This window comes from Hypomesus transpacificus, chromosome 1 (genome assembly GCF_021917145.1).
Source record: "Hypomesus transpacificus isolate Combined female chromosome 1, fHypTra1, whole genome shotgun sequence".
In the NCBI taxonomy this organism is placed as follows: Eukaryota; Metazoa; Chordata; class Actinopteri; order Osmeriformes; family Osmeridae; genus Hypomesus; species Hypomesus transpacificus.
Genome location: NC_061060.1, coordinates 12,466,534 through 12,478,522, shown reverse-complemented (window position 1 = coordinate 12,478,522; position 11,989 = coordinate 12,466,534). Strand labels below are relative to the sequence as shown.

The following is an 11,989-nucleotide window of genomic DNA, read 5'->3' as shown; positions in this document are numbered from 1 at the left end:
CAGCCCCCAATTCTGTTCTTCATTTCCACGCTTTCCTCCAGCTCAAGGTTGATCCGTCTCGCTGCAGCTGATTGGCTGGAACAGGATTGCTGAAACCTAATTGGCTGTAAAGTATGGGGCCGCTCCAAAATGAGAAATTGACATTCCACTGGCATTGAGCTGTCAACAACTCTCATAAAGCCTCATTAGTTTTCACCACATGTTCATAAGGTACAAACATTTCAGTATTCAGTAAACAAAACTTTTTACTGAATAAAATCTTACCTTTTGTACCCTTAAAAGTTGGAAGTGGGGGATTTTGTATGACTATTCATTTTGGGGTTACCTCAAATCCCCACAGTGATCCACGAACAAGGCCAATTATCAAAGGCACTTACACAAAAGTCTTCAAACGTTTTCCTATTTTTGTTTACTACTAGGGACAAATGGAGTCGGGATTTGACACCTACTAATCAAAAATAACACTTTTACCAAGTATTAAACATAGGGAACTAGGTTTTCAAAGTACAGCGGAGTGGGGACTGGGCGGCACGATACAGCGTGGGGCTGGAGGGATGGATGGTAGGGGTGCGCGTGGTGGTGAGCCCCTGGCAGAGAGGCCTCAGCTGGGGCAGAAGGAGCAGTGTAGCCCCCCGGTCAGGTCTGAGATGGAGCCATCCCTGACAAAGCTTTGCAGCAGGCTCCTCTCACGGTCCACGTTGTGCATGTCCTGCTGCAGCATGGCCGCCATTGACAGGTTGTCGTAGTAGTGCAGGGGCGCCTCCTGCTGGCTTAGGTTGTACCCAAAGCCAGCCAGGCTCACCTCGTCACACAGCAGGCTGGCCAGGCGCAGGGCAGTCACTCCCAGAGTAGGAACATTCTACAGAGGAGAGGAGGCGAAGGATGAGGAACCAGAGCTCATAGCTGAGACTGGTGAGTATGCGTGTGTGTGTGTTTGTGTGTGTGTGTGTGTGTGCGTGTAGTACCTGGTCCCAGCCCCAGAGCCGAGGCTTCGGATCAGGGTAGTGCAGCAGGTCCAGAGCCACCTCCCTGATCAACTTCAGGTTCAAAACCCGGAACCGATTCACCTCCACCGGGATCTGGTCTGGAACATTCTGCCAGAAGAACAGCCAGTTCCACAAAGACTGGAACACACACACCTGGCATTAGAAGAGTGTGTGTGTATGTGGGTGTGGGCATATTGCTTGATTTCAATGTTTCGAGTTTGTCGTCCCCGGAGACTCACCACAGCCTGTCTGGTGATCATGGCCTTGAGCCAGGCCAGGTCCACAGCCTTGTAGACTACAGCCACAAACACAACACTCGGGTCAAGGTCCTGCCAGACCCGCGGGCTGCCCTCGGGGTAGCTTATCCTAAAGGAGGTCCGGTTCCCCACGTCAACTGTGTGAACTCCCAGAGGACCACTGTTCAGCCTGGGGAACATGCAGAACCCAAGGGGAACCCATGGGGGAACAGACTGTCAACAGGATGTCTAGAGAAATATACAAGTACTTATATACATGTGCTGATATACTAATATACTGTACATTAACTGATATACAAATATGCATGTACTAAATATACATGAATTAATATGCATGTACTAATATACATGTTCTGATATACATATACTAATATACATGTACTAATATATATTTACACTAATACATATATTATTATTAGTGGTGGGCATAGATTTCCTTTTTTTTTATGTAGATTAGTCTCACTGTAATCTTGGAATTAATCTAGATTAAAATGGCTCATTTGAATTCCGCCGCAGGCATTCAGAATATGTGGTTGAAGGAATGATAACTATACTTCTAATCAATGCTGCTATACCAATCACTACCTTATATACATATATACACATATATTATGTAATGCTATATACTAAAACATGTATCCAATTGTGATCAATTGATTTAATAAAGAACATATGAGATCATGGATCAGGATGCTTTCTGTGCAAGTAAGGTTGTGCTGAAATGTATCTGTGTAAAGTAAGATCATGCTAAATTGTAACTTCGGTGTGTGGGCAAGAATGCCGATGTCGGGCAAACTGTTTTGGGAGGCGAGTTTGTGATGCTCAGGGACCGCAGTCAGCACAATAGGGCCTCTCAGCTGCTGGTGGTAAAAGTGTCAACTTGGGAGATACAGTAATGTTGGAACAGTAACTCTTCTCTGCTTAAGGACGGGTCAGATCAGAACTTGGTGTGGGCAGAACTCTCTCTGATCTCTGCCACGACCACTTTCTCAACCAAGGCCTTCGTTTGTTCTATTCTGAGACTCTGTTTCTGTGAGACTGCTGTTGCATCATTGACTGATTCATTGGACTTGACTTACAACATCTTGTGTTGTTTTCATTGTGTATCTTGTGATTGCATCATTACTTACATTAAACTACAAATAACTTGGTCCGATATTTAACCTTGTATTATTCTCCACTACCCAGTTTTACTATCCTTAACATGTGCTACCCAAATACAGTATACTAATATACATGTACTTCTATACATTTACTAGTATACAAGCAGCCATACAGGCCTTGTTTTCCTTTCACACACATAAGTCTTGGTGCTTGTTTGTCTCACTAACACAGTCTATCGATCCATTGTCATTTAGAGTTTCTTTCTCATAACATAGTCTAAAGATTCTCAGCTCCAAACCCTCATGACTGAAACATGTTAAGACAAGCTGAGGTAACACTGGCTAGGAACTAGCAACTGGCAAACAGGAATTGGGGAAGCTGGTCTCACCTGAAGACCATGTCAAAGCGGTCAATTAGTTCACCCAGCTTCATGCCTCTGAGGATGCCCCCATTTCCCATGACCACACAGCGGTGGCACTGCTTCCTGTCCTGCTGCTGAGTGGGGTCATCGGCGTGGTCAGAGGGGGGCTGGGAGAGGAGCCTGAGAACCTCCTGCAGTTTGTCCTCCACGCCATAGAAGCCAAAAGGGGGCGGGTACCTAAACGTGTCCGGGGTCAGGGGCGTGTCCTTCCACAGGAAGGGCTGGGTCAGATGACTGCCACCCTGAAGCAGAGCCTCCAAGGCCTTCCTTGTGAAGTTGGGCCGGCATTCTTCTTTCAGAACTCTCTGCACGTAGGACTGAACCAGCTGCAACACCAAAAACAGAGATAGTTTAGGACTGGATTAGGACTGAGCAACAACCAACCGATGTGGTCCTGGAATTCACCAGACAGCAAGAGCTCAAAATCTCAACCCAGAGGAGCTTGCCTTCCTTTGGGCTGGGTCAACATGCCACATCAGAGGCTTCTGGGAGTTAGAGTCAAACAGAGGGAGGGTGACCAAAGCCAGAGAGATCAGAATCAGCACCACCAGGGGCACTAGAAGACGCCTGCAATACACACACACACACACATTAGCAGGCAAACACACACAGCTTGTGTGCTCCTTGTTTATAAACTACTGCATAGATGAAGAGCATCTTTTTTTGTTGAGCAATACACATCCCCCCCCCCCCCCTCCCCCCAAGCTAATAGCCAGATTGTGTTTGGCTTCTGACTCATGTGGCCGATATCTTGGTTCTTGCTTCACCCTGACGGGCCATGACAGGGCCAACAAGAGACAGCACAACAGAGGTGCCACAGAAGTTTTCATAAACAGTTTCTGTTTGAGCTGGATTAGCCGCAGCATACATCCAAATACTCTGAAGTTTTACAAAGAATACATTGGCACACTGGATCTCGAAAGTGAAGCACACTTACATCCTACATTTCATTCTACATGCCATGGTATCACTAATTTGTGCTGCCTATTTTTCTATTCGTTTAAAACAAAATTAACTTGTTCTTCAATTATTTTGGCCTACATTAATAATATATTTGGGTTACAATTCAAATGTATCCCAAATACATGAATATAATAATAATAATCGTTTATTTCGTATGTGATCATACATTTGAAAGGAAAAGCATAGAAAAACATAGAAAAAGATACTGTTTTGAGGCGTGGGTGGTTAACTAAAGCGTTTCTGCAGGACAGCGTGCGTGAGCCAAGGTACGCTACAGTACCCTAGCTCGAATAGGCATGTACAAAGTACATTATACTTTTGGCCTTTTACTGTTTAGTGCTAATACGTTTCTGTTGTGTCTTCTTTGCACAAGCTGGAAGTTTTCTCACATTCTTCTTGGGGTAAATGTATTCCGGAAAAAGGTATCAACCTAAATATCCGTTCATAATAGGCAAATCAGATAGATCAGTCATGCGACATTTTAACTTTGCAACATCATAATGCTGTAATGTCAGAAATGGGATGAAGAGGATGCTTACACCAAAATCAACACCATCATACTATTAACTGTTAAATACATGTTAAATAGCACTACGACATATTTTATTGCAATGTTTGAAGTAGCGTAAAGCTAAAGAGGACAAATTCCACAATGTTTGCAGAACCAGGTTACCTTACCTATGGGATCCACAGCGCTTTGGTATTCTAATTCTCATGTTGAAGTGTCGGTTCTGTTCAATCTGCTCCGCATTGACCTGCTATGGGCCGGCTATGGCCATGGCCTGCTCACATAATTGAAGACCCCAATAAAACACTGATACTGTCCCGTGGTTAATAAATGACTCGGAACAGCACAGCATACTAATAAAAGACCGTATGAGATAAGATGCATGCAGTCGCAGCCACAAATGCTAAAGTCATTAACTTTCGTCTGGATCACTGGACCGGAGGGGGTCTGCGTCAAACCCCGTTTTTTCAGTGTCTAGTGCAGCTACAGAAGTGGATACCAAAATAAAGCCATCAACTGCCTATTCGAAGAGACACATTTTTGCATTTTTCAAATATATTTTCTATGTTGACGTCGGTATCCAATCATTGCCTTTACATCAAATTAATGTCGATGAACTCTCCAAGACCCACATAATGATTCTCCACAACTGATACAGTTATATCCAAAAAACACCACCAATCGACGGCTTGGAAAGCCACAACATCCGTTGAACGACTTCAAAATAAAAGCCCATTAGTAAATTATTTGTTTAAATGTACGGCAACTATTCGCTTTAAGAAAATATGTAAGTATAGCTGTAATTGTCCTCACATAGGGGCAATTGGTTACCATTTAGCCACATAGCATTACCTAAAGTGGGCCTAAACGTTATATAAAATTATAGTGTGTTAGCAGGAAATTAAAAGCGGCACAATTATGGGGGATGGGTGTAATGGATGAGTGGATCGTGGAAGTTGATCGGGCGTCACTAAAATGAGAACAACGTCAACATGCACTTAGCCCTGGAAAGCCCAACCTCTCCCTATTTTCACTAGACAAGATCCATGGCAGGTATTGCTCTGAAGTTACATGTTGTCACCTTAATGTAGAGTGCTTAATAAGGACTATCAACTTTGGCCTTCCTACTCGATCAGAGAATTGTATTACACTATGATTAATCAAAGAGTCTGGGAACATGAGAAACAGTTTATTTCCAAAAACATTACACCGTTGCTGGATATCTTGTGCATGTAGACTATATGCAGACAGGTTTGTGTGTTTTTATTCTGCCAAAAGAAATCAAACGTATCAGTCCCTTGATGAACCTGACTAAAAAAACGATGGAAACATGTCACAATATTTGTCAACAAGACTCAAAACTCATCAACCCCCCCAAATAATAACACACAAAATAAATCCATTGCAAAAACCATCCTCTCTCTTCATCTCCTGAAACAACATAAGTCAGGCAGAATACCACGCCTTTGCATGACATCAACATTACTGGCTGTGGTGTAGTTCTGCATAATACAAGGCTGTTTATTGCAACGGCTGTTTTAGGTCAAAGAGACCAGTTCCTCCTTTGACCACCTTACCCACAACCAGACAGGCTGAGGGTGAACGCAGCGTATCACTGGAGCCTGGGAGAAAAACACAAACACGACACACACACCAAGGTCAGAGAAAAGCATTCAGCAGGCTGGACTGCACAGAACAACTGCTGCACTATGCACCATTCAGTTCTGTTAGATCTACTAACATTGATTGGCAGGTGAAAGCTATATAAGGCCAACATCCTGCTGTGACCCATCCCTGTCGAGGCAGGAAGCGATGGGAGTAGATTTTAGCAAAGCTGAAGCAAAGCTTGCCCTTACCCAGCATGGTGGCTTGCTTTAAGAACTTGTAACTGGTCTCAAAGGTCATCTGCTGAAGGGGGGAGGAGTTGGACTGAATGCCGAAGCGGTTGAGCGGTTTGTAGACACCCTCGAAACACATGTAGTCTGCTACAAGGGATAAGTGTCTGGGGTCCACCTCGATTCCTACACACACCCACACCAACACACACACCAACACACCCAAACACCCAGGAAATTAGGTTTATATTTAGTCATTTAGCAGACGCTCTTATCCAGAGCGACTTCAGGTTTACAAATGTATATGACCTATATACTATACCTAGGACAAAATAGATGCTTTAACATTGCATGTTTTCATGTTTATTCACGTACATGCTACATTTCTAGATCAAACTAACTGCTGGTGTGAATAAGTTACCGTAGACAGCAAAGACGTCTTTGATCTCCTTCTCGATGACACGGAGAGCCACCTCGATGCCGTAGGTGTTGGCCATGGCATGCACCTCGTTGGAGTAGAGACGGGTCACATCCAGAATCTGGAAGAGCAGTACAACCAGAGGCCAGTTGCATAAACTTAGTTTAAGACTAGTTTTAGCCTTAGACTGTTTTTAAATTGTCAGGTTAGACTAGTCCAACTAAGCCTGTGTGTTGCAGAGGACAACATATAGGTTCTAACTTCGAAAATAGAACCAGAGGACAACATATAGGTTCCAACTTAGACATTAGAACCAGTAGACTACATACACATTCTAACTTACCGGTAGACAGTAGAACAAAGAAATATGATGGGTGTGTGTGGTAGACAGCAGAACAGCAGCAGGGTGTGTGTGTGTAGTAGACAGTATGACAGCAGAATATGAAGGGTGTGTGTGTGTGACCCACATCACTATGGTTAAATAGCTCGTGCATGTTGATGCCCTCGGTGTTGAGCAGCGTCTCCTTGGCACCCTGACGTGTTGTGACCTCGCTCAGTAGACACCTGGTGATCCCCTTGGTCTCCACGACGACGGCATTCTGGGCCAGCGACACCACCAACGAGGTGAGGTCGAAGTGAACCTTGGCAACCGGCAACACTATTGTCACCTGGTGGCACAAGAGAGAAATACTACAAAATCCCAGAAGTAGACGAAAATCCAGGAATTGAGAGACGCGACAGATCAACAGTCAGATCAACAGTCAGAGATGGCAAAACAAACAGAGTCAGATGAACAGCCAGACAACCAAACGAACAGACAACCAGATGAACAGCCAGACAGGCAGGCAGCCAGACTAAAAGGCAGACAGATGAACAGACGGCCAGATTGACAGCCAGACAAAAAGCCAGCCCGACAGATAGGCAGGCAGTCAAGACACGTACAAACAACCAACCAGTCACTCAGACAGACACAGACAGACAGACAGACACTCAGACAGACACTCAGACAGACCCACCTCACACCAGAGTCCGTCCTGGGTGTCGTAGCAGTAGTCCTCTATGGAGTTACTGCTTTCTATAACTGCATTCACCCTCATCATGTCCATCTCACTGCTCATGGGCTCTCTTCCGGCCGCGTTGCCTGCTCCTGCTCCTGCTCCTACCTCAGCAGGAGCAGGGTCAAGGCTCGCGTCCTCCTCTTGGGGGGATTGCTCCTCCGCCGGCTCCTCTCGCTCCACCCCCTCCTCCTCCTCCTCTTCCTCCTCCCCTCCTTCACCCTCCTCACTCTCATAGTCCACCTACGGATATAGGACACACACTATCAGTTTGCACACAGCACTACCTTAGGGAAAAAACATTTGTACCCTCACAGAGATCAAATAACACGCGTGTACCTCTTCCTCCTGTTTCCCTCTCCGTTTAGCATCCGAGGCGTCGGCGTCTCCCTCGTTCCCCTCGTCATCCACAATCCTGCCCTCCTCTTCTGCATCCCCCTCTGCTGCCTCCTGCACACGGCGCACACACACACACACACACACGCACACACACACACACACGCACACGCACACACACACACGCACACACACGGGTGAGGAAGGGAGGGAGAGAGCCTGAAGGTGCCTGTGTGCGTGCTGAGTCACTCACCGGTCTGGCAGCCGAGTCCCCCATGTCCTGGTCCTTGTCTTGGGACGTGGCCTTGCGTGTTTCCACGGCGTTGAGGGAGGATAGCTTAGCGTTGCGCTTCCTAATGGCTTCCAGCAGAAGGCGGAAAAACCTGGAGGGGAGGAGAGGGGCTGGGGTCACCGGGCCTCCTAGAATTCAGCGAGAACACGTCAGTATATCCCGCCCAGATCCCGCGTACCTGGTCTCCATGTAGCGCAGGATCTGCTGAGGCGACAGCAGCTTGTCGTCTTGGTAACGCTGAGGAGGGAGGAAGTGGAACTGGACCTTGAAGACGCGGTACTTCTGCCTCCCGAGCAACTCCACGCGTAACGTCTCCAGGACGTCCACCTTGTGGAGGACCTGGGAACAGTGACAGAGAGACCCCGGGGCTAGAATAGGAAAGGGATAGCGTAGTCGAGCTAACACCACGTGAATGATCGTGACAGGAGATCACACTGGCTGGGCTGGGAGCGGCGGAGGGGGAGGGGCCTCAAGTCACCCACCTAAGCCCCCCCCCCCCCCTTCACCCCGTAAACGTTTTGTGGGCATTGAATTTGTTCATTCTAAACTCACGGAATTGATTGCGTTTGTGTAGTAAAGTGCATCTAGCCGTATTAGTAGTACCGTACTTGGTAGTATTATTTGTTATCGGGCCAAAACTCTTTAGCACTTGCTATAAACAATCCAGTCTACCAATCACAAAACTCCAGGGTTGCTGCTGATTGGGGGTGTAGGCTGGGGGCCGGGGGCATGCTACTGAGTGCTAAAGACTTAGCCACAGGGTTTTCCTCTATACTCCCATTTAGATATCTAAAATATGGAGATTATTAAGTAATAATGACATTTTATCATCTCCCTCACCACCACTACCATTGAGATAGAAGCCTTGAGCATGTCTAACAGAGATGGGTGCAGGTCCTCAGAACAACGTCTAAAATACTGAGGGAGAGCTTTTTGTTTCGAATTCGTTTGTACAAAGGGGGTGATTCATAACTCAAAACTCCTTCGTACTGGATGAAAACTGAATGTTTTGTGCAGAAATCGAACACACGATAGCTAAATATGCAATTTTTCTTCCGGTGGTTAAGAGATACACAAACATTTTTCTTTGGGGACCACAACAAAAAGGAACTCTACTTTAGTTAAGCAATAACATTTTCACACTTTACAGTGTCTCAAGTATGCGTGCGTGGGAGGACTGAAAGTTTTCTGGTTAGCTGTGTGTCACAATGCTCGTTATAGCAGTTCAAGAATAAAGATGCCGTAAAGCAGAACTGAAAAGAGTTTTCAGTTCTTCACACCACAAAAGAATGTGTTGTTAACTACCCATCCAAATTAGAATGACAAAACAGACAAGTACCATCTCTATGTACTTGTGAATTTAGTTATCACTGTTTGATTTTAATATGTACTGTAGTAATCTGTGTAAAATCAACATAATTTAGTGGTACATGCTCGACACATTGTGCTGTGCGAGTTGAACCTCAATCAAATTGAATTTTAAAAAAAAGTATGCTAAATTAGGCTTTGAAATCGTCAAAAAATCATCACTCTTCTCTGCTTGAGACTGGGAGGGCGTGTCGTCTGAAGGCGCTGAAGCTCCGCCCCCTGTGTGGAAGGTGGGCTGAAAACGGGTGAGAAACTGTTCAACGGTCTAACTCCACATTTTAGTCAGACAAAGTTTTTGCGCTTTGCACATGCTTTCAGCAACTCATTTCTCACGTATATAATGTACTGAGAAGCAAACCATGGAATTTGCTTTACAGCATCTTTAACATTTACCAGGAAAGAGCTCAATCATCTAATTTCAGAGGTCAGGGAAAAATGTTTACAGTTCTCCTATATTGTCCCAAATGGATGAACTGTTGTTTTGTTTCCCTCAGGAATATAAGTCAAATGTTTTGAAAATAAGTCAAGTGTTTGTACCCCCCCCCCCCCCCCCCCCCCACACACACACACCCCCTCCTCTGTGAGGTGCATTGTGTTGCCTCCTCGTATGAAATGTTCTATATAAATACAGTTTGATTGATTGTTTATGCTTGGGCAATACTTGGCGCAGCGTTCTAATATCAGTTGCGGAACTGTGTGGGGCTGTAGTAGAGTTTGTGTGCTGTTCCTGTTCTGACATGACCTGCAAAGACATGAAGAACTGGATGTCAGGGGGTGTTTTGGGGTGTTCTCTGACCTCGGTCAGACACACACGGGTCAACTTCTTCTTCAGGGCCTTCACCCTCTTCAGGGCCTTCTTGGTGTGGAACACTGGAACCCTCATCATGGGGGTCTTGATGCTGGAGCTGGCAATCATCAGGATCTCCCTCAACCTGTGTGGGGGGGACAGAGATAGTGAGCAGAGAGTAGAGGCAGAACATTATCTCTAGTATAGCAGAGGGAACAACAAAACACAAAATATACAAATAAAACTGGTGTGTGTGTGTGTGTCCTACCTGGGTATTCCCAGCGTGACGTTCATCTCCCCGCGCCCGGCGAAGTGGAAGGTGTTCAGGGTCATCTGGGTGGAGGGCTCCCCGATGCTCTGGGCCGCCAGCAGACCCACCGCCTCCCCGGGGTCACACAGGGAGCGCTGCCACTTCAGGTGCAGCAGCTGACGCAGTCTGGGCGTGGGTTTAGAAAAGGGTGTATGTGTGTTGGGTACTGAAAGACGGTTCCATTGTGCAACTTTTCCATTACCAAATTCTTTCATACTTGTTTTCAGTTCCACATTTCATGTTTTTTTTTCAGTTTCAGATCAGTTTTTTTCAGTTTCAGACTTTTGGACCCGATTTTGCGTAGGGGGCCTCAGTCATGTTGCCTTCAGGAAATGGTTTCACTGCGAGAACTATGACTGAATGTCAATGTCAATGTCAATATACCGTGACGTATAGTATACCAGACATCCCAACCTGCAGAGACTAATTTCAAGTCTCCCCCCCCCCCCACAAAGTACCCCCCTCAACCAGCATGTACATCCCCCCCCCCCCCCCCCCCGGATTGCTTTCGTGACGCGCGATATGCACCTATCTCTAACAGAAATGACAATTTCACAGTCTCTCACTCGAACGAAATACAAAATCCCAGATTTCCAGGATATTGTATAGCATTTGCGGGCGTCAGGGAGCCGCTATCGAAATGCGGGAGACTCCCGGACCATCCGGGAGACTTGGGATGTCTGGTATACTAACAGTACAGCACACAGACAACACTACGGAACATTTAGAGCACAGCTGAGTGGAGTTGAACAGACACAGTCAAATGAAGAAAGTAGAAACCAGAGTTGAAGCTAAACAGACAGCACAGGAGATAAACATTCTCCAAAACAGCAAAGCTCTGATCTCTAGGGCTCCTGACCTATCAGTGTCCAGGTGCTGTGAACGCGGACCGGCTTCCTGTCGGGAGGTGACTTCCTGTAGGTAGTTCTCCACGATGGTGTGGAAGGTCTCTGACACGGAGCCGAAGGCCAGGTCTGGCCGCAGGCAGGACAGGCAGGGCTCAGGGCAGTGAGAAGTCTTCCTGCTGTACTTGGACAGGCTGGCCGGGTCCAGTTCCCGCCAGCGATCCACCAGCTGTACACAGTAGAAGACCTCCTTAGAACGCAGTATGTTGGGGTGTGTGTGTCTGTCAGGGTGCCTGTCTGCCTGTTTAGTTTTTGTGTTTGTGTGCGCGTGAAAATCTCTGTGTGTGTATATCTATGTGTCTGTGTGTCTGTGTGTGTGTGTCTCTGTGTGTGTGTGTCTGTGTGTGTGTGTCTGTGTGTCTCTGTCTGTGTGTGTGTGTCTGTCTCTGTGTGTGTGTGTCTCTGTCTCTGTGTGTGTGTGTCTCTGTCTCTGTGTGTGTGTGT

The 11,989-nt window shown here is 46.3% G+C and overlaps 2 protein-coding genes across 2 annotated transcripts in view; both read right to left on the bottom strand.

Moving 5' to 3' along the window:
* Positions 1-51: 51 nt before the first annotated feature.
* On the bottom strand, positions 52-4,936 carry st3gal5 (ST3 beta-galactoside alpha-2,3-sialyltransferase 5). Its single transcript, XM_047019542.1, has 6 exons — positions 4,410-4,936; positions 3,215-3,335; positions 2,736-3,094; positions 1,226-1,412; positions 966-1,124; positions 52-859 (listed from the first exon to the last, which is right to left on the bottom strand). The coding sequence occupies exons 1-6, from the start codon at positions 4,445-4,447 to the stop codon at positions 602-604; spliced, it is 1,122 nt and encodes a 373-aa protein (XP_046875498.1). The 5' UTR covers positions 4,448-4,936; the 3' UTR covers positions 52-601.
* A 477-nt stretch (positions 4,937-5,413) lies between these two features.
* The window catches only part of polr1a (RNA polymerase I subunit A), a 43,841-nt gene continuing 37,265 nt past the window's right edge, over positions 5,414-11,989 (bottom strand). The window contains exons 23-33 of the mRNA XM_047019510.1: positions 11,500-11,714; positions 10,599-10,766; positions 10,340-10,475; positions 8,354-8,514; positions 8,137-8,266; positions 7,887-7,997; positions 7,509-7,790; positions 6,960-7,160; positions 6,496-6,613; positions 6,096-6,260; positions 5,414-5,861 (exon numbers count right to left, since the gene is read on the bottom strand). Coding sequence (XP_046875466.1) covers positions 5,761-5,861; positions 6,096-6,260; positions 6,496-6,613; positions 6,960-7,160; positions 7,509-7,790; positions 7,887-7,997; positions 8,137-8,266; positions 8,354-8,514; positions 10,340-10,475; positions 10,599-10,766; positions 11,500-11,714 — 1,788 coding nt within the window. The 3' untranslated portion in view covers positions 5,414-5,760. The remainder of the gene's footprint in view (positions 5,862-6,095; positions 6,261-6,495; positions 6,614-6,959; positions 7,161-7,508; positions 7,791-7,886; positions 7,998-8,136; positions 8,267-8,353; positions 8,515-10,339; positions 10,476-10,598; positions 10,767-11,499; positions 11,715-11,989) is intronic.

Excerpts from the sequence above, each read along its gene's own strand:
- st3gal5 (XM_047019542.1), bottom strand. The coding sequence starts at position 4,447 with ATGAGAATTAGAATACCAAAGCGCTGTGGATCCCATAG. Across the intron at positions 3,336-4,409 it reads AAGCGCTGTGGATCCCATAG|GCGTCTTCTAGTGCCCCTGG; the intron begins GTAAGGTAACCT and ends TGTGTATTGCAG. Across the intron at positions 1,125-1,225 it reads TGATCACCAGACAGGCTGTG|TCTTTGTGGAACTGGCTGTT; the intron begins GTGAGTCTCCGG and ends TGTGTGTTCCAG.